The sequence below is a fragment of the Malania oleifera genome, chromosome 13 (assembly GCF_029873635.1).
Source record: "Malania oleifera isolate guangnan ecotype guangnan chromosome 13, ASM2987363v1, whole genome shotgun sequence".
NCBI classification, from domain to species: Eukaryota; Viridiplantae; Streptophyta; class Magnoliopsida; order Santalales; family Ximeniaceae; genus Malania; species Malania oleifera.
Genome location: NC_080429.1, coordinates 10,129,913 through 10,149,229, shown reverse-complemented (window position 1 = coordinate 10,149,229; position 19,317 = coordinate 10,129,913). Strand labels below are relative to the sequence as shown.

The following is a 19,317-nucleotide window of genomic DNA, read 5'->3' as shown; positions in this document are numbered from 1 at the left end:
GAGTTCTCAAGATTTGAAAGAAGTTTAATGTAATTTTTATTATATACTATTTGAATTTACGTAAATTTAAAGCCTGCATTATATATATTTAAACACAATTTAGGTAAATTTTAGTTTGTATGAGCGAGGCCATTCTAGGGTAAGCTCAGCTGACTTGCAACATTATTTAAAATGCTGCCCTATATATAATACCTTGTGCCAGTCATAAATGATATTATTGTTCTGGTTTGGAAGGCATTTTATAATTGTCATGAAATGTTCTCACATGTGCATTAGTGCAAAACACAATCTTTCATTTCACGTTTTAAATGAAAAATTTGCCTGACAAAATCAACTAGTTTCATCTAATACTTCATTTCACCTTGCTTCAATTAGTCTTGTTTTTCAATTTTCTAAATTTGTTGAGGGTTGAACGCATATTATTAGTTTTAAAAATTCCTGATTTCTTGTTTAATTTTTGAAAAATAAAAATAGAGGCGTTCTTTTTATAATTATTTGAAAAATTAGAAATAAAAAATAAAACTTAATTTCTGCAAGTAAATAAATCTTTTATTTTCTACCTTTAGAATAAGTTATAACAACTTAAAAATAAGCTAACATTTTTATAATTTTTAGAAATTTTAAAATAAAAAATGAAAATAATTTTTCACAACTAAACCCTCCTATGTATTTTTATGAATTTGCAAATCCAAAATTCATTTTACCTTTATGTTTATAATAAATAGACTAAGGATAATTAGAGGTGGTAATTGCAACTCATACCCAATTTATCATATGGGTAAAAAATGAGCAATCCATTTATTAAATGAGCTAGATGAGCGTACCTATCAATCTATTTAATTTTCTAATCTTATTAATCATAATAATAATTAATTAATTTAATTTATTATATTTAAAAATATACTAACCCATAGTGTAATTTCAATCCTTACAGAAGGCAGTTTGACTAACCAAATGCAAGCGTCACTATTCATTTCTTGATTTCACGATTTCCTTAAAAAGGAAAATATAGTGCAAATAACCATAAAATTTTTTGGGGATTTAATCCGTAAAATTGAAAAGACAAAAATGACTATTGCCGCCGATTTACGGAATGTAATTTGGGAACCCAGATTTAGTAATTTGGAAACTGACGGAATGTAATTTGGAATTCCAAATTTACTTGACCATCGAGTTTCTCTTCTGGTTATTTATACACTCAACTCTGCTCTGCTTTCTGAGTTATTCAAACTGAAATTAGAACAAGAAGAATCAGAGCAACGGAAGAGGGGGAATTGAGGCTCCTCAGTGCTGAAGGCTTCGCCGGCTTCCATTTTCCGGCGAACCCTTTCGAGATGCTTTTGTGGTGGCCAGAGTCGCGTCAGCCATCGGCGAGAAGTCCCTCAAGAGACCTGCTCCCTCCACCGCAGCTTCCTCATCCCACCGGACTTTTCTGGAAGTTGCGAGTGGCTTTCATGTTGAAATTGAACCAAATCTTCTTTTTAACCGTTGAACTTCTTATACTTTTAATTAATTTATTTATTTTCCTGAGAAGTCGTAATATAATGCAAGTCTTGGTTCATGACAAGAAAGGTGAGGGATTAAAAAAAAAAAAGATAAATTTTTGGAACTGTGAAAAAAAAAAATATTTCTTGTTATTTTTAATCAATTTATAAATAAAAATATTTCTTGTTTTATTTATTTAATTAATTTGTAAATAAAATACTAAAATTTATTGTTTCAATTTAACTATTTGAGTGTTGAATTTCGTCTTTTTATTTTTTATTAGGAATAAAATTAAAAAATAGATCTCTAAATTTCTTATTTAATTGACTGATTTACTTATTTAGTCAATTAGTTTAGATATATATTAAAAGTCATTAGATCAAACTAGCATCACCTAAATTTAAGAGTGTTTGTAAGAAAATTTTATTTTCATAGTGTGGATTTAAATTAAATTTAATATAACTTTGTATTATATAGTCCTAATTTACCCACTAAATTAGTAGTAGGAATTTGAGCTATTAAATATAATGCTATGTTTGAAATCATAGAGTTAAAGGCTTATGATTTGAATTTACGAAATTTTGGTAAATTTTAGTGTAGTTTTGTAATTGTACTTTGTCTAAATATGCTAAATTTTCTATTTTCCATGTTTAGTTGTTAAGAAAAGTGAGAAAGCAAATAAAAATATATAACAAATTGATGAACATATGTTTAATTTTATATCTCATTAATATTTAATTTTACTTAATTTTTCATCATATTAAAATTTCATTCTTAATGACATTTGATACAGAGAACATGACTTTTCTTCTTGTTTTTTCCTTTCTTCCTCGCATATGACAAGAAGAGAAGAATTAAAGAAATTTTATTTTTCATTATTAAAAATGAAAAATAAAATGTTGATAATATGAAAGTTCAAATTTTTTCATTGATTCTACGTTTTTTTTTTTCCTAACAGTTTTCACGTGTCAAATAGGCACCAGAAAAATCAAAACAGCCTAAGAATCTATTTGGATTAAAGATTTTGTTTGAAAAAAAAAAAATCTATTATATTTTCTGTTTTTATCAAATATTATTAAACATGAAAAAATAAAAATAAGAATATGGGTGTGTGTGTGTGTGTATATGTTATATTCTCTTTCACCTTCCTACCTGCAATCAGTAAACTGATTTCAGTTTTACCTTCTAAACTGGTCCACACCACTTTAAACGCATGCATGCAAACTTCAAGTTTTCTTTACATCATACACAATTGTACAATCCCCCAACCTGGATTGTGCTCTTCTTATTGGGTCAACTTAAACCCACACTTCATACAAGCAGGGGGAGGAATATGACGAACAATCAAAATTACAACACTGACTTCTCACCAGCCAGTTGCCTAAGAAGAAGAAGAAGAAGAAGAAGAAATCATGTTTTAAATTTCTGGGTTATTTTCTCGACTCCTTCCCTGCAATCTCCTGCAACTCTTTTTGCCCCTTCTTTAAGGGCTAAACTAAATTCTGATGCACTTTGCTGTAATTCTTGTGCTGATCCCCTCACCTTCAAAATGGTGGCATCTTTAAATTCTCCTGTCCACTTGCCTGCTTCAGATGCCCGCTCCCTCAGAATTGATATCAACCAGAGTATTCTCTGGATTACCTTCTCAATTATATTTCTGGACTTCCCTCTTACTTCAGCTGCCATCGCTTTGAGCCTGTCCGCCAAGTTCTCAGCCCTGCTAATGGTTCCTTCGATGGAGAACTGCTTTCCAGCATTGAGCCATGTAACTCCAGTGGAGGCCTCTTCACGGAGATCACTATCAACAATGACCTTGATGCCATGCCTCTCCCACCGATCTCTAGCCTCCTCCAGTGCCTTTGCCTGTTCTCTCGCTCTTTTTGCTTCATCCTCGGCCCAAGCCCTGAATGTTGAAAATCAGAAATCAGATGGATCATTTACAACCATGGTTTGAAGTATATTACAACATTGAAACAGAAGTTCGGAAGAAATATAAAACTTGGGAATATTATAATGAGCCCCATCCTGGCTTTGCCAATGCCAAGGATGTTGAAACAAATACTTGGATGTTGAAACCATGATTAACAGTAACAAATTTTAAACAAGTTTACCCTCACTACAAATATACATTGCTTAAAAAAAAAGTTTTTATTCAATTGTGCAGACCAAATCTTTAGTGTAAAGAATCAGCTAAACTTATTTTCATAAAATCACCTCGTACATTACAGAGGTAAATGCTGTAAATACAGCAAGAGAACTGCTACTCACTCTCCCATGATGGAAAATGCTCAAGCCATCATTGACCACAAGCTTGCCAATCCATGTCATTATGGCGGATTCTCTCCATATCATGATCACTAAATCAGTTATGTGCAAGTGACCTCCCCAGGTTTTTGGGTAAGAATCCACAGAAGGCAACATTCAAAGTACTTTTAACACTGAAAACAAAAATAAATGGGAATAAACGTACTGTATTGGAGTCTAACAGAACTTTAATCAAAAGTATCAGAAATCATGAGCATTTTGTTTTTGAGGTCACCATGTGAAAGACCAAAACAAGTTATGCGACATAGTTACATAATTTGCTCTTTAGAATTATTATGGGTATGGTATCTGGGCTCTGCCTCAACTGAGAGGATGCTGACTGATTGGACAGAGGTTTTAAGTTTAATAGTGGAAAGTAGAAATTAATTCATGAACCACAGTATGCAAAATATGTTACTCAACATATATTCTTAAATCTGAAACATATACATATAAAAAATTAATTTGCATTTTGTAATCTGTATCATCATTATTTTATGTTTTTGACCAGCTTATTCACCATGGCATTGACATTAAATGCTAACCAAATATATTGCATCTGGGGGGAATAAAACTGGTCAATGTCTTACCTGGCCATGGACAAGGCTTTTCGTTCTACCTCCAGCTCATAGTGTAATCGAGCAATTTCCTGGTTTTCATGCTCTGCTTCTTTCTGAAGTTTGCTAATCCTATCCTTTTCATATGACAGCTCAACCTTGTTACTCATAAGGTTCTGTAACTGCTCCTCCACTTCACGCCTTAACTTTGAGAGAACTTCCATCTCCGATTCAACAGCAGCATGTTCCTTCATTAAGGCAAGATTTTCTTCCTCTCTCTGAGCTCTTAACCTTTCCAATTCCTGCCTTGCTTCTTCAGCTAATTTCTCCACAGCATTGATTTTTTCCCTTTCAATGGAAAGCTCTTTCTCAAAACTTGCATTGATATCCTTCTCTACTTGAGCCACTAAAGCACTATGCGCAGCAACAGCATTTTCTGCCATAGACTCCGCTTCAATACGAGCAAGCTCCTCACTGACTATGTCAGAAGCCTCACCAGTTGCAAGAGCAATAGCTGCTTGGGCTTTTGTTACTGGCTTGTCTGGCTGGAACAGCTTTGTGTAACCTATCATTCAAGTAACTCTTAACATTTTACCATTATTTTTACAGCAAATAGTCACAAAAAGCTATTAGAAGGCAGTTTGACTAACCAAATGCAAGTGCCATTATTCCTTGGTCTCCAGCAGATAGGTCAGCCAAGATGGCAGGCCATGCATCTGGGTTAATTTTATCAATGTCTATAAAACCAGAAAGTTCGTGCAGGATCTGTCCATGAGCACAATGATTCAGCAAACTGATATTAACTGCATATGCAGCTATATGGAACAAGCAGAAACCAATGTTTGGATTAATTAACCTTTCTGTCAGCTTCTGGGAGATGTCTTTTTTCTAGTGCCATCTTCCAACTGACAAGATCCTGACGTGATAGAGGGCTGCAATATAAAAAACTTGATTAAAAAGAGGAAAAAGGAAAAGCAAAACGGGAGAAATTATATCAATGCAACTTTACTGCATTCATATGGCATTATAACACATACATCATTCATAAAGTCTAGAGGATGGAAAAAAGGAGAATCAAAATAATATTCTAATAATGCTGAGCATAAATTAAAGAGGCGTAGTAAACACACAACAACCAAGAGACTAGACCTTTCCTAATGACTTATAACGAAAATGATCAGTTCAGAGAAGCTCCATTTCACACACACAAACACACACCAAAAAAAAAGGATCAATCTCCATCATATTCATGTTAATCAGTATAGACTTGCCATGTTCTCCATCAGATGGTAAATTTCAGAATGTTAACCTTCAAGGAAGTCTTACAAAAGTAGGGCATGTATTGCATTGTCACCTTTCAGGTGAGAAACAGAAGGAACTCTGATCATCATTTATAGAAGAAAGCATGTCACGCCTTGAAAGCTTGCTTGAGATAAGTCCAGCTTCTGCTAAGCCTGAAATAATCATCTGACATCTGTGAAACCAACAAGGGAGCTTCTCTTCCTACATTTAGTCCAAATATAAGCATATAATCACAGTTTATGACTTTGAGATGATATACTAGCCTTGAATGCTTGAGAAGTCAGGGTCTTCAGGTGTTACATCATCAAATGCAAGTTCAGTGACATTTTCTATATACATAGCAGGATATACTTTCGAAACTGCATTCCTGCAAATAACAGAAATGAACCATAGGGGTTGTAAACATTCAATAAGCATTTATATTGATGAAGTTCAGTTATCAATGCCTGATCCTCAACAAACAAGAAAAACAGACAAGAAAATGCATACCTTGAAAGAGCACTGCTAGCAGAAACTAACCAACGAGCATACTCACGACGAGTACATAGATCACTAGGTTGAACATCACTCTCAATGACCTGAAAGAGCGAAATTTTAGCTATGCTCAGATAACATCTGCAAATGTTAAATTATCTAGTCAAGAAGCAATAAACTTGAGTTGACATTTGCAATTTCAGTGCAATAAACCCAAATATGGAAATACTGTACTCTCCTCAATATAGTTAAGAAATTCACATCCCTTGACCAATGAAAAATGGCAGTAGTTCCAGAGATTTTCTGAGAATCTTGTAGATATAAAGAAACCAAGCCATGGGATCAACAATTAAATCAGCAACGTTAACGACTTGAAGCTTTTATTAGCAAAATTAAAGTCTCTGGGTCACTAACTGGTTCAAGGCTTTGTTGTTGGGGACATGACAGATGAAAGAGATCATCCTCCCATTTGGACTGATTGGAGCTGAAAAAACACTGTAATCTCACAAAAGTCATATTAGAGAAGTGCATCAAATGCACCAAATGATCTGATATAGATCTTGATGATATGTGAAACTACCCCCACCTTTACCATATCGAACCCAGAGAGTGCAGATAGTTTCAGACTCTGGAATTTGAATTGGACAACTCTGAAGAAAAAGTACCTAAACAAGTGGAGTTGTACATCCTACGGGATTCTATTGGGGATGAGATTCTACCTAAGGATCTCTTTCACCTGTGTGCCTTGTCGTTTGACTCTTATTTGAATGAATTCTTTGCTCCACCTTAAACAACACCGAGAACAGAAAGCCTACCATGAACGTATCATGCGCCTTCCTGTTTAATTTTACATCACCTGCAGTAGTATGCTTTAATGTTTTTCGATGGCAATTAGCATGCATTGTTTACATTTAAGGGAAATGAGCTTCTGATAGGAAAAAAAAAAAACAAATTAGAATATATAAATCATCGGTAAGGCTCTGCTTTGTGTTTATTTCTTTGTTTTCTTTCTGTTCTGCATTTTCATTTATTTTCCTGTGTTATCTGTTTGGTTTTCTTTGTTTTTATTCCTTCAACCAGTGATCTTTTGCTTTTCATTTATTTATTAATCTGTTTTAATTTGGGTTTTTAGATCAATTTGTTTTTCTATTTCTTACTTCATATTTTTTTGATTTGTTTTTGTGCTTGGTTTTGATTTCATCCTAAATGCATTCTCACATTATCCTTATGAAATAATGTGTTGCCCACCAATTCAAAACTAAGAGCCTCGCAACCTTTGCCATAATTACCTAGAAAACATGGGAAGGACACATTTTGCAGAATTTTGAGTGTCTCAGGATTGAGTATTAATTGTCTAGGAGTGCAGATGCAGGTCTTGGCGTAGAATTGCATGTTCTTTCTCATTATGTTAGGGTGGCAAGATGCGGTGTGGTTGACCTATTATGTAACGACCCGAATTAAAATGAAATTTAAATGATAAAAGAAAGGGGAATGGAAACAAAAATAAAGAAGGAAGCTACCAAGCTTCGTCGACGAACATAGGGTTTCGTCAACAAAGGCTTTAAGGATTTCGTTGATGAACACAGGGCCTCGTCGACAAGAAAATACTGAGAGGGAGGTTTTGAGCTGACTGAATTTCGTCGACGAAGACTAGATTTCGTCGACGAAGGTCGGGCTCGTCGACGAATTCTGCTGTCTATAAATACTAAAAATCCGATTTTTATTTCATTTGAAGCTTCCTCTCCACTCTCTCTCTCTCCTCTTCGGCTCTCTCACTCTCTTTCTTCGATTTTGGCCTCGCCAGTCGCCGGATCGAAGATCCGAAACTGCCACGACGCTCCTAGCGTAGTTCTCTACGAGTTTGTCGGAGCAGATCGTTGGGAAAAGCAAGTTGAAAATCATCCCTAAGTTGAGGTAAGGCTTTTTAAGCCCAATTAGACTTTATGGTAGTTATAGAAATTGATATACCCATGAAAATACTGATGTTTAATACTGAGAGTTTTGAATTTCAGGGTATTGATTAGGAAGTCATACGGGGGTTAGCCTAAGATATTTGGAGACTTTCTCAGTAGTCAGGTAAGGGAATAAACTAAAGTAGTTATTTTCCATGCAAGTTATTATTAATTATGAGCACATTTATTTTCAGAAAAATCTATGCTATATTTGTTTATCACATATGAAATGTATGTTTGGAAAATACTGCTATTATGATTAAAATGCATATGTATGTATGAGATGCCAGAAATGATGATTTTAGAATATGAAACATGACTTTAAACGGCATATGTGTGGCGTGAACATTATTTTATGTGAAGTGAATCATGATATGAATGATTTTACGAGCAAAACATATTTTCAGGTATTTTGAAAAGACGAATTATGCTATACTAAGTTTGACGAATATATGATAAATGAGTTATTTTCAGAATGTAAATACCTGAAATGTATCTGGCGCAAGGCCATGTATTTATGTTATCGGCACAAGGCCGTATTTATATTATCGGCACGAGGCCGTATTTACGATTTTGGCGCGAGGCCATGTATTTATATTATCGGCATGAGGCCGTATTTACGATTTTGACGCAAGGCCATGTATTTACGATTTCGGCACGAGGACGTATCTATGTTTTCGGCACGAGGCCGTGATGATGTTATGTATGTTCATGTATTATATGTTATTACAACCAGGATGTTAGTTTAGTTCAGTTCAGGGCTCGGTACTATAACTATATGTGTAGATCAGATATCTACGTCAGATTAGTGCTAACCATCCCACGAGTGGATAGGAGATGGATAGTTTATGTGGCTTTCAGTAGAGTGTGGACGTCCACTTGACAGTTCGGACCAGGGTGTGGCGGGCCCATCGTACTTATAGATATATTTGACTCGGGAGTGGTTGGTTAGCCATTGTCGGGTCCCGCCTTCAAGCTACACAACCCGTCATGGGGGGTAATACATGACACTAGTTAGCTATTCATCCTGGGTGTATTTTCTGTACTACTATTATAACATATGTTTATGTACGTTATGAGTTATTAGCAAATATGAAAATATATGATTATTCAGTATGATATGATGAACGTTTTTCCGATCTATGAACGTACTGTATTTGTATAAATGCATTAAATGTTTATGCTGCCACACAACTGTATTTAGTTTATTTTCCCTTACTGAGAAGTGTCTCACCCCCAACATTAAATGATTTTCAGGAAACCCAAAGAGACCGGCGGGTCAGGACCGCCGTTGAGTGATTGGTGCTTCCCTAATAGAAGGGTAAGCTATGTGCTAGGATCAGTAGATTTTGTTATAAGGTACTAGTGTCATTTTGATATTTTGAGGATTGTATATATGTACAGTATTGGGAGATGTAGTAAACTCTGGTATTATGTTTCTAGTATTATGTTTTATGGATAAATGTTTGGATTTTATATTTACTGCTGCTTAGAATTCCGCTGTGTTTGACGGGTGTCCTCGTTACCCATGGGTTCGGATTGACCATTTTATCTATTATGTGATATTTCATATTAAGAAAATTTAGAGACGTTACATATTACACATGTGGTAAATCCACAACAGTTTATGAGAGAGAGAATGTCTAAGAGGTTAAATGGGTGGAAGGCGTCTCTTTTTACTCTAGGGGGTCATATTGCTAGCACTAAGTGCCGCTCTTCTATCCTGTTGTATTATTTGTCTTATTTTAGGTTCTCTATGAGGATATCTAGTGAATCGTAAGTTCAAGAAGTTGAATGAGGGGTTTTCTATGATCTAAAATAGGGGGCAAGGACTAATGATTGTCTTGTGAGTTGAGAAATTGTTGGTAGGTTCACAAGGAAGGAGGGTTGGAGTCTGGGAAATTTGGTGTCCAAAAAACTTTTATTGGTGAGAAAGCAATTTTGGCGGCTTTCATTAGAGCTTAATTCTCTCTGGCATAACATATCTGTAGCAAGTTGATTTTTACCTCCTCATTGCTGTGGAGGAAAAATCACACTACCAAGGGTCTGGGGTGGGTGTTGCAAAGCTCATATGTGCATATATGGATTTGGCAGTGTGGGCGGACACAGTTGTGAAGAAAATGATCTCTTAAAGAATCTGGAGTAAATGGTGACGAAAATATAGCTGGGATTCAATGGAACACACAAGATGCAAAGTTCGAGCTAATATTACTTGCATAGAATCCTTGGAAATTAGTTTCACACATATCCCATCTTTTCCCCATGTGTTTGTTAGTTGTTACACATTTGGTAATAGGGACAAAATTCACTTTTGGGAGGATAATTAGGTTGAGATGCTCCTTTGCCACAAGTTCTTCCCATTGTTTCCATTTGTCTAGGCTTCATGATGCTCCAATCTCTGAGTTTTTCCATAAGGGTGCATACAGTCGTAGAATTTTCTTTGTGCAAGGAATTTGAACATGAGAGAGATGAATGATAAAATTTTTGTTGACTATGCTTGGTTCTTTTAATAGATCTTTAGGGAGAGATCAAAGATGTTAGGCTTTGGATAGTTCTGCGAATTGTACTTGCAAGTCTTTCTTCATTTGTTTGACTCATGTTCCAACTTCCAAGTACAATTTTTCTTTACCCTGATTTTTTGTTTTTGAATAAAGAAAGAGGTTAATTTCTTTCCCCCTTACATTCCTTTGTTTGGAAAACTAACACTCCCTCAAAGAATGAAGGTTTTCACTTGGAACGCAGTCCTGAAAACATATCAACACCAATGTTTTGCTTCAGAGGAAAATGCAAAATAAAGCACCATCTCTAGACATATGTATGCTTTGTCATAGAAATAGGAGACTTGTTTACATTTGTTTTCTATTGTCTTCTCTCATGGAATATATCTGTATGGTGCTTTTGAGGAGCATTTCATTTGTCCTTGGATATAATCTTTGCCTTCTTCATTTTAGGGACTTTAGGAAGGAGAAAAAAGCTGCAATTATTTGGTGCACATGATCAAAGAGGAACACTAGAACCTTCAATGGTATTGCCACTCTTATTTTTGTTTGGAGTCGATAGTTTTTTCTTGTTTATTGCTCCACAAATGGCTTTTCTAGAGGTGTCTCTTTAGCTAATATTCAGTGAGACTGGAGTTCTTTACTTCGGTAGCTTTATACTGCGGATATTTTCCCTTCTGTTTGTTACTTCCTTGCTTGGTTGTAGTATTCCTTGCCTCGGCACTAGTATCTTTCTCCTTTCTACAAATAAAATTCTTTAATTTGTAACAAGAAAAAGCTAATAGATTATTGGAATTAATACAAATTTATTTTTAAAAAATTTTTTAAAGAATTTTATAGGGCATGGAAGCCCAAAATCACTGGATTTTCTGAAATTTTAAATTCATTTATTATATTGTAGCAAATTAATTACTGAGAGCATCTTCAAGTGGAATGTCATAAACTTCTTTCCAGCTGTCTCACTTTCAATCAGACTTTTGTAGTTAGCTCAAAACTCTTTGTGCTGACTCTGCTGAGATCAATTTAGGCATGCCGTCATTGCGCCCTCTCCCTATATAGTTACTTGGACCCTCAAAGAAGGTTCTCCTCACATTTGTATTGGCAAACTGAACCTAACAAGGTGCCGAAAACCATATAAATATGATTATCTGTTGTGGAGCCTATGTTTGGACATTTCTACAGAAATAACTCTCTTTTACTCTTCCTTGTCAAACAGATATATGCAGCTATGCAGGCAACAGCAAATTTATTTAACTTAAATCAAGTTATCTTTCCAGCATTTTAAGACACACTTGCCTTGTATTCACTAAAGAGTTCATAAGAATGGGAAAAAACTACCTTCAGAATTTGCAATGCTGCTAGTGCCTGGCCTTGAACTTGATCAACAACTGCAGGAACCAAAACCTTACCAGGAAGCACCTGTAGAGCTGCAGAAACTACAGATGGAGCAGGAATACCAGCAGAGAATGAATTTTGAGGCATTGGCACTTCGTAGAATTTTCTGCTTCTAGTGATCTCATTTTCATGTTCACTTTCAACAGGATGCAATAATGCAGATAAAGAAGTTGTTCCAGATGTTGTACTTCCATTTAAATTATTCTCTTCCAGAGACTTATCACTTTCCTTAGCTGAAAGCTCTAGTCCCATTTGCAGGTCAAGATTTTCCTCCGTTGAAACTGGGTTTGCTGTCTTTACATCATGTTTAGACACAATGTAGGGTTCCAGGTCTGCATCCACCTCAGGGTTGACTGAGATATTCACAGCCAGAGGCTCACCAGTATGTGCAATAGAAGCAGAAGAATAGTCCAATAAAAATTCACAAGTTTCTGCTTCCCTTGAACCAGGCAATCCCTCCTGAGGTGCAGTCCCATCAGAGGCAGATGAATCACTAAATTTGGTATCAACTAGGTTCACTTTGAGTTCAGGATTCAGATCTTTTGCACTAACAGTGCGGCTGTCATCTAATTCTTTAAATCTAGAGGAGCCATTAATAATCTCAGATTCAGGCAATTCAGAAGCAACTGACATGTCATTAAAAGCCGATTCATATTGGAAATCATCTGGCATGGAAGTATTGCTAATGGCTTCAACCGCATTGGAGGCAAGTATAACATTTGGTGCAGATGAGGTCACATCATCCTTACCATCATTGAGTCGATTTTCAATTAAAGATTTGTCATGCTCTTGAGATGAAGAGGAATTCTTGTCTAAATTTGTCTTGCTTCCATTACTACTAGACTCATTTCCATTGTCCTGAACGGTACTATTCAAATTCTCACAGACCAATGAGACTTCTTCTTGTGGTGTCAAGGGCTCCATCTGTTGCTTTGGTCCTGTCCATAACATCAACCACATTCATACACACAACAAAATAGTAATGAAAAGTGGACAAACTAACCAGCTGTTTAATAAACCTATTTTGAAAACAGACCAACAAATCTACATAAGAATGATACATAAAACTTGATAAAATACCAATGATGGCATTAAGCCTAGAACATTTCAAAGAAGGCAAAATGGGCATTTACAACCAAGAAAAATAACAACTTACTTGAAGTGTTCCGCTTGCTCAAAGAAAACGTTGCAAGTGTAAGTCCAGCAAAGAGAACAACTCCTGCTACTGTTGCTCCTACAATTCCTGAAAGAAAACTACTTCAAAAGTGTTATTAGTCTACAAAAAGGACCAAAAAAATAAAAAGCAGTAAAGCATGGAATATGCTTTTATGAGAATTATTTTACCATGCTACTCAAGAAAAACAATTTATTTAAGTGTTTGTTCATAGAATGTCTATTCCTAGGAAGGTCCTAATACAAAGATTTGATAACTTATGAAAGAAAATATACTGCAAATTACCATATAAATTTTTAAGTAATCCATAAAATGGAAAAATACAAGAATGCCTATTCCCATCGAATTCCATTCCATGTTAAATGGACCAAACATAAGCTTCATGAGTAGATTTTTTCTAAATTATTACATCTTTAATACCAATATATTCCAATGAATAGACATTCCACAAACCAAACTAATCCAAGAAAAAAAATTGAGAAATTCTCTTGACATTAAAAAACTCAGATATGAAGTCCCAGAATCCGTATTTTTAACATATAATTTTTCACAGAACTACTTCCCAGGAAACAAATAGACTTATGAGCTTTAAAAGCATCCAAAACATGGACAGATCATTCAGAAATCGCTGAAATTACAGAACTACAGTCCCGAAACTTTTGTAGAAAAAACTAAAATACAAAACCCATTCAACTAGTGTCAATGCAAAAGAAAATTCACATCTTCCACCACCGAATCTATTCTATTCAGACCAACAAAGCCAGTAACTCACACTGCCTAAAAGGTAAGATAAGTATTCAGAGTTATTCAAATTTCCTCATATAAACCATCAAATTCAATGAATAAACCCATGAACTCAATGAAATCCATGAAGCTCTATTTGGTAACAGAGGTAAATATTAGAAAAAAAAAATTGTAAATTGTCTGAAACCCCCGCAAACATGACTCATCTATGATCACAAATACAATTCAGCTTACTTGAAGTGACTTTTTTTCCTCAATATTTATATTTTCAAAAGCCAGAACAGTTGAAAGGGCATTACTCAGAATTTTCTTTTCCTTCACTTTCTCGGCAACCAGACGAAAAATACTAAAATAAAACATCCGCAGCGCAAGAAGCTCGCACTACCTGTTAGCCACTGCCTCCTCCGATACTCACCGGACGGACCGGCACCATTAGAACTGGACCATCCAGCAAAGGAATCAGGTGAAGAATTCGTACTCGTCCAAGAATCACCAGTCCGACGCCGTTCCACTCCATTACCATCCCGCGCGCCCTCTTGAGCCAGGGAGAATACACGAACCTGACGATCTAGCATCTTCGCATGCGTCCGTACAATAATGCCCGGCGATCTTCTGCAATGGAAGGCTAGCCGCAGCTGACACGAGCTCGGAGACCACGCGGTCGTCAGAGCACTCATCTTTCAATCCAAGATCGCGGAGAAAAAGGAGAAATGAAGAGAGAGAGAGAGAGAGAGAGAGAAGTGATATTAGGAATCTCAAAAGCTCAAATCGAACAGTTGAGGTTTCGACGATGATCGCTAGGGTTTTGCGGTTTAGGTGAAGGCGAGGGAGAGGATATTTCTCTATCAACCAATATGCTGTCTCGTCTTCACGTACATCCGTCTTTTCTCCCTCCTCATTCTCTCTCTGCTTATCTACTAAAACTCTTCCCGGCTTCCAGAATACCAATCGCCGGTTGATTCACCTCACCCGCGCACTACCCACCTTGTATCCCACGCGCCCCAACGGAATAGGGGAGAGTAAATAAATTATAAGGTAAAGGACACTAACCCCCACCATCGTGTTTTTGACAAAAGGATAATGACTTAATTTTAGGATCTCTATTGCGGTTTCAAAATTTTCAAAGAGCTCCCTGAAATTTATAAAAAAGACACAGCATTTTTTTTTTTATATTTTACAAAAAAATAAAAATTTTAAAATAATATTCATATTTTTAATATAAGATAGTGGAACTGAAAAGAGAAAATATAATAAAATTTAAAAATAAAATAATTAAAGATAAGGATTGGACCATAGAGGATGGGATAAATACAAATACTCTTTGGAATAAATTAACTAACTCTATTAAAAAAATAGTAAAAAAGATTTTAGATAAATAAAGGGGAAGATTCTTGAATAGCAAAGAGAGTTAGTGGTGGGATAAAAATGTATAAAAAATCATAAAGACAAAAAGAATTTGGTATAAAATATGACAAAAATGTAGAAATAGATAACTTTAAAAAATATAAGGAGTTAAGAAAAAGATGCAAAAAATGTCGTTAGTGAAGTTAAATATAGATAATTTAATAGTTTGTATGATAGATTAGGTACAAAAGAATTGGAAAAAGATGTATTTAAACTTGTTAAAGTTAGAGAAAGGAAGATTAAGGATTTAGGAAATGTAAAATGTATAAAAAGTGAGGATGATATTGTCTTTGTCAAGGATGAATACATTAAAGAAATATGACGAAATTACTTTAATAAGTTGTTTAATGAAAATCAAATAGAAGGTTTAAATTTAGAATTATCAAATGAGGAAAAGACTAAAAATATGAGATTTATTCGCAAAATTATAATTAACAAAGTTAAGTTTGCACTAAAAAAGAAAAAAAAAATGGAAAAGCTATGAGACCAGATAACATTATAATTAAAGTTTGGAAATGCTTAGGTGATAACAAAATTATATGGTTAACTAGTTTATTTAATATAATTTTTATAATTAAGAAAATGTCAGATGAATGAAGGAAAAACACTTTAATGTTTATATACAAAAATAAAGGAGATATTCAAAATTGTAATAATTATCGTCAAATTAAACTTATGAGTCATACGATGAAACTATGTGAATGGATAGTTGAACAAAGATTAAGATTAGAAACGAAGGTCTCAAAAAATCAATTTGGTTTTATACTTGGGAGATTTATCACAGAAGCTATTTATCTTTTAAGAAGATTAATGGAAAAGTTTAGGGAGGAAAAAGAAAAGAAAAAGAAGACTCTTGTTATATGATATTTATTGAACCTTGAGAGAAAGCATATTTATGATAGTGATACCTAGGAAGTTTCTAATGGTTGGTTTGTTTTAGAAAAAAAAAATGGTCGTATGTAGTTGGTATTATTTATTACTGATTGTATGTTAATAAGGATTATGATACGAGCGAGAAAAGTAAAGTAGTAAAAGTACAGTAATACTCGTGTAAGGACTATTAGATGGAGAAAAGAACTAGAGGAAGAATTCCAATCACCATAAGTGTACATCAAGGATCTGCTTTGAAGTCCTTATCATTTTTTGCTTTAGCTGATGATCACCTGAACTCAGGGTATTCAAAGGGCGAGATTGGAGCGTTTCATGGTGTTGTGTATGTTGTTTTGAAATGATATTATATAAATGACGATAAACTAAGGGACGGAGTAGAGGCCGATGTAGAAATTATGGAGAGAAGCTTTGAAATGTAGAGGGCTTTAGGATAAGTAGAAATTACCCCCAAATATTGAAATGGCCTAATTTTAGATAAGGATTATATATGCAGAAATATTCGGAGAGACAAAGTTAAACTTCGGATGATGAGAAATAATAGCACTTGTAAGATCTCGATACCTTGGATCTATTATGCAAATGTTAAAGGAGGAAAAGAATTAAAAGATGATGTATAAATGCATTAGAGTGTTAAAACAAAGTTTGATGTGCTTTTAGCAGTAAAATGGAAGAATGTGTGTTTCAAGGTTGTGTATCTGTGAGATCCGTATTAGAATAACCCTTTTTAAAATTGAAAGGAAAGTTTTATAGAGACATGCTATTTAAAACTAGATATGCTATACGCAGATCGGAATGTATGAGGTGACAAAGAAGTAAATAATATCCAAGAAAGTTAAAAATGTTACCGAAAATGTGAATGAAGAAAGAAATTGCTTAAATGGATGAAAGTAGATATAAAACATTGAAAGATATATTAAGGATATTATAGAACATATTCGTGGTATAAGTTAGGGTTTTGTTAAGGCTCCTGTATAAGAAGCATAAGCATAAGAGGATGTGTACAACTTAAGATGGTTTATGGACCTTGCAATGCAGGGTTAAGGCCACATAGTGCACTTGTGCAAGCGAAAAGTGCATCTTAGTTACTAGCTTTGGGGGGGCGCTGGGTTTTAGGTAGTAATTATAAGGTATAGTAGGAAGGGTGGCGTTCTTCATTAGACTAATAATAACTTGGGAAGAGATAGTGAGGTAAGGATTAATATCCCTTGAAATCTATTTTTTTTTTAAAGCAAATGATCCAGGATCGTATAATTGGAAGGGGGGAGAATGGAATGATTCATATAGTCGACCCCACCTAGTGGGACTAAGGTTTGGTTTTATTGTTGTTGTATCTTTAATAACTTAGTCAGGATGAGATCCGTGATATATTTATGAAACCTATAGAAAAAGTGTTGTGTGTCATTATGATAAACATGGGAGTAGGCTTCCTCAGATTTTTGATAAAATGCTCAATAAGACAGAGTTTGTGTCTTTTTCGTCAACCTTAGGAGATGGGTGATCAGCTCCCCGATTTCTACTATTTTTACATCTATAATATATCTTATATAAATAAAACCTTGATCTTATACAAGAATATACTTGTCATCTAATAACTTGATACCAAAACTGACTAATAACCTGGACCGCAAAAATTCTATAACATCATTCTTTGCTAGCAAATGCACTATAGCTAACTGTGTTGCCTGAGAAGTGGCCAACCTAGCGCTAAACAGTCCTTAACGTCATATACTCTATGTGGATACAAGCATTCTATATACATACACATCCAATAACAATACCGAGGGCTATCATCACATAATATATACATTTAATTCCCAAGTCTGTTCCATCATTCCCATTTCAAAAATAACATACTTTCCTATACAAAACACGGTGTCTCACCGTACTTACTCTGAACGAGTATTCTAATCCTTGCTCTTATAAAGAACTCTAGGGCCTGTCTACCTGGGTTTCTTGAAAAAATGATTGGAAATTATAAGCAGTGAAGACACCCTCTCAGTTAAAGACAAGAAACAGAAATAAATTATTATCAATGTGTGGCACATGAGGTTTTTAAATGTTTCAAAATACACATTTCATAGTTTATTCTTTTTCTTTAACTCTATGAGGCTCATATAAAAACTGTTATACATGCCGCAAAAAAATACTTTTCATATTACATACCTTTCTTTCAAATCGTGTTATAAGTAAAATAGTATCTCAAATCATACTCTGTATAAACTAGTATCTAAAATCATACTCTGCATAAAATAAGCATCTTTGTACAAGTAAATGCACATATATGTATAGAAGAACTGCCCTGAATGGATAATACTGTAACATCATGAATTAACCCCGCATGATCAGGGTTGTTGAAGACTGGACCTAACCATGGTTGGCCTTGATCAATTATGTATGCACTGTATCTGTAACTATGAGTATGATTCGCCTACCCAACTGGTCCGAACGCCAGGGGGTAACTCTACACTTCAATGGGCAAGAATTAGAATTGAGGAATTTAATTGACTTTGCCACCAACACATTATCAAAAAAAGAAGTGTGGCTGCACACTGAACAACTGGGGCTAACGGTACATTTGCCCAACTATGGTCCATCAGGGTTCTTAACCATATTAATGCGATTTTCCCAAAACAAAAAAATATATTATGATATCATTAAACACATTCTGAGCGTTAAAAAACTATCAATTACTATATACATCTGTAGAGAAAACAATTTTTATAAAAAATACTATACTATAGATCCATAAGAAAACACTGTTTCTCTGTATAAGATTTTATGCTGTAATTGTAATTCCACTCATGGGGACGCTTTTTTGTTGTAGTTCTTTGTATATAGTATTTGTAGTTTGTAGTTTTGTAGTTCCATAAGGAACATTGTAGTTCCACTTAGGGACGATGTATCTCCGTATAAATATTTGTATTGTAGTTCCTTAAGGAATGCCATAGTTCTATATAGAACACTATATTACTGTATAAAACTCTATACTGTAGTTCTATTTAGAACACTATATCTTTGTATAAAACTCTGTATAAATTCGGTTACACAGTAGTTTTATAAAAAGCACTATCATACTATGGTACTATATAAAAATCATATCTCTGTCTATATATATATATATATATATATATATATAT

The 19,317-nt window shown here is 34.5% G+C and overlaps 1 protein-coding gene across 1 annotated transcript; it reads right to left on the bottom strand.

Annotated features, from left to right (window-relative positions):
• Positions 1 to 2,689: 2,689 nt before the first annotated feature.
• LOC131146976 (uncharacterized) lies at positions 2,690 to 14,876 on the bottom strand. Its single transcript, XM_058096887.1, has 10 exons — positions 14,271 to 14,876; positions 13,124 to 13,210; positions 11,911 to 12,905; positions 6,138 to 6,226; positions 5,912 to 6,015; positions 5,701 to 5,800; positions 5,203 to 5,278; positions 4,997 to 5,111; positions 4,380 to 4,911; positions 2,690 to 3,388 (listed from the first exon to the last, which is right to left on the bottom strand). Exons 1-10 carry the CDS (start codon positions 14,560 to 14,562, stop codon positions 2,896 to 2,898), a joined length of 2,883 nt encoding a protein of 960 aa, XP_057952870.1. The 5' UTR covers positions 14,563 to 14,876; the 3' UTR covers positions 2,690 to 2,895.
• Positions 14,877 to 19,317: the final 4,441 nt, after the last annotated feature.

What these genes read in the sequence shown, in the direction of transcription:
- LOC131146976 (XM_058096887.1), bottom strand. Translation starts at nt 14,562, where the DNA reads ATGAGTGCTCTGACGACCGCGTGGTCTCCGAGCTCGTGTCAGCTGCGG. An exon ending in GAGGAGGCAGTGGCTAACAG is followed by an intron (nt 13,211 to 14,270) that starts GTAGTGCGAGCT and finishes GTTTTCTTTCAG; the next exon opens with GAATTGTAGGAGCAACAGTA. An exon ending in TCCCAGAAGCTGACAGAAAG is followed by an intron (nt 5,112 to 5,202) that starts GTTAATTAATCC and finishes GCTCATGGACAG; the next exon opens with ATCCTGCACGAACTTTCTGG.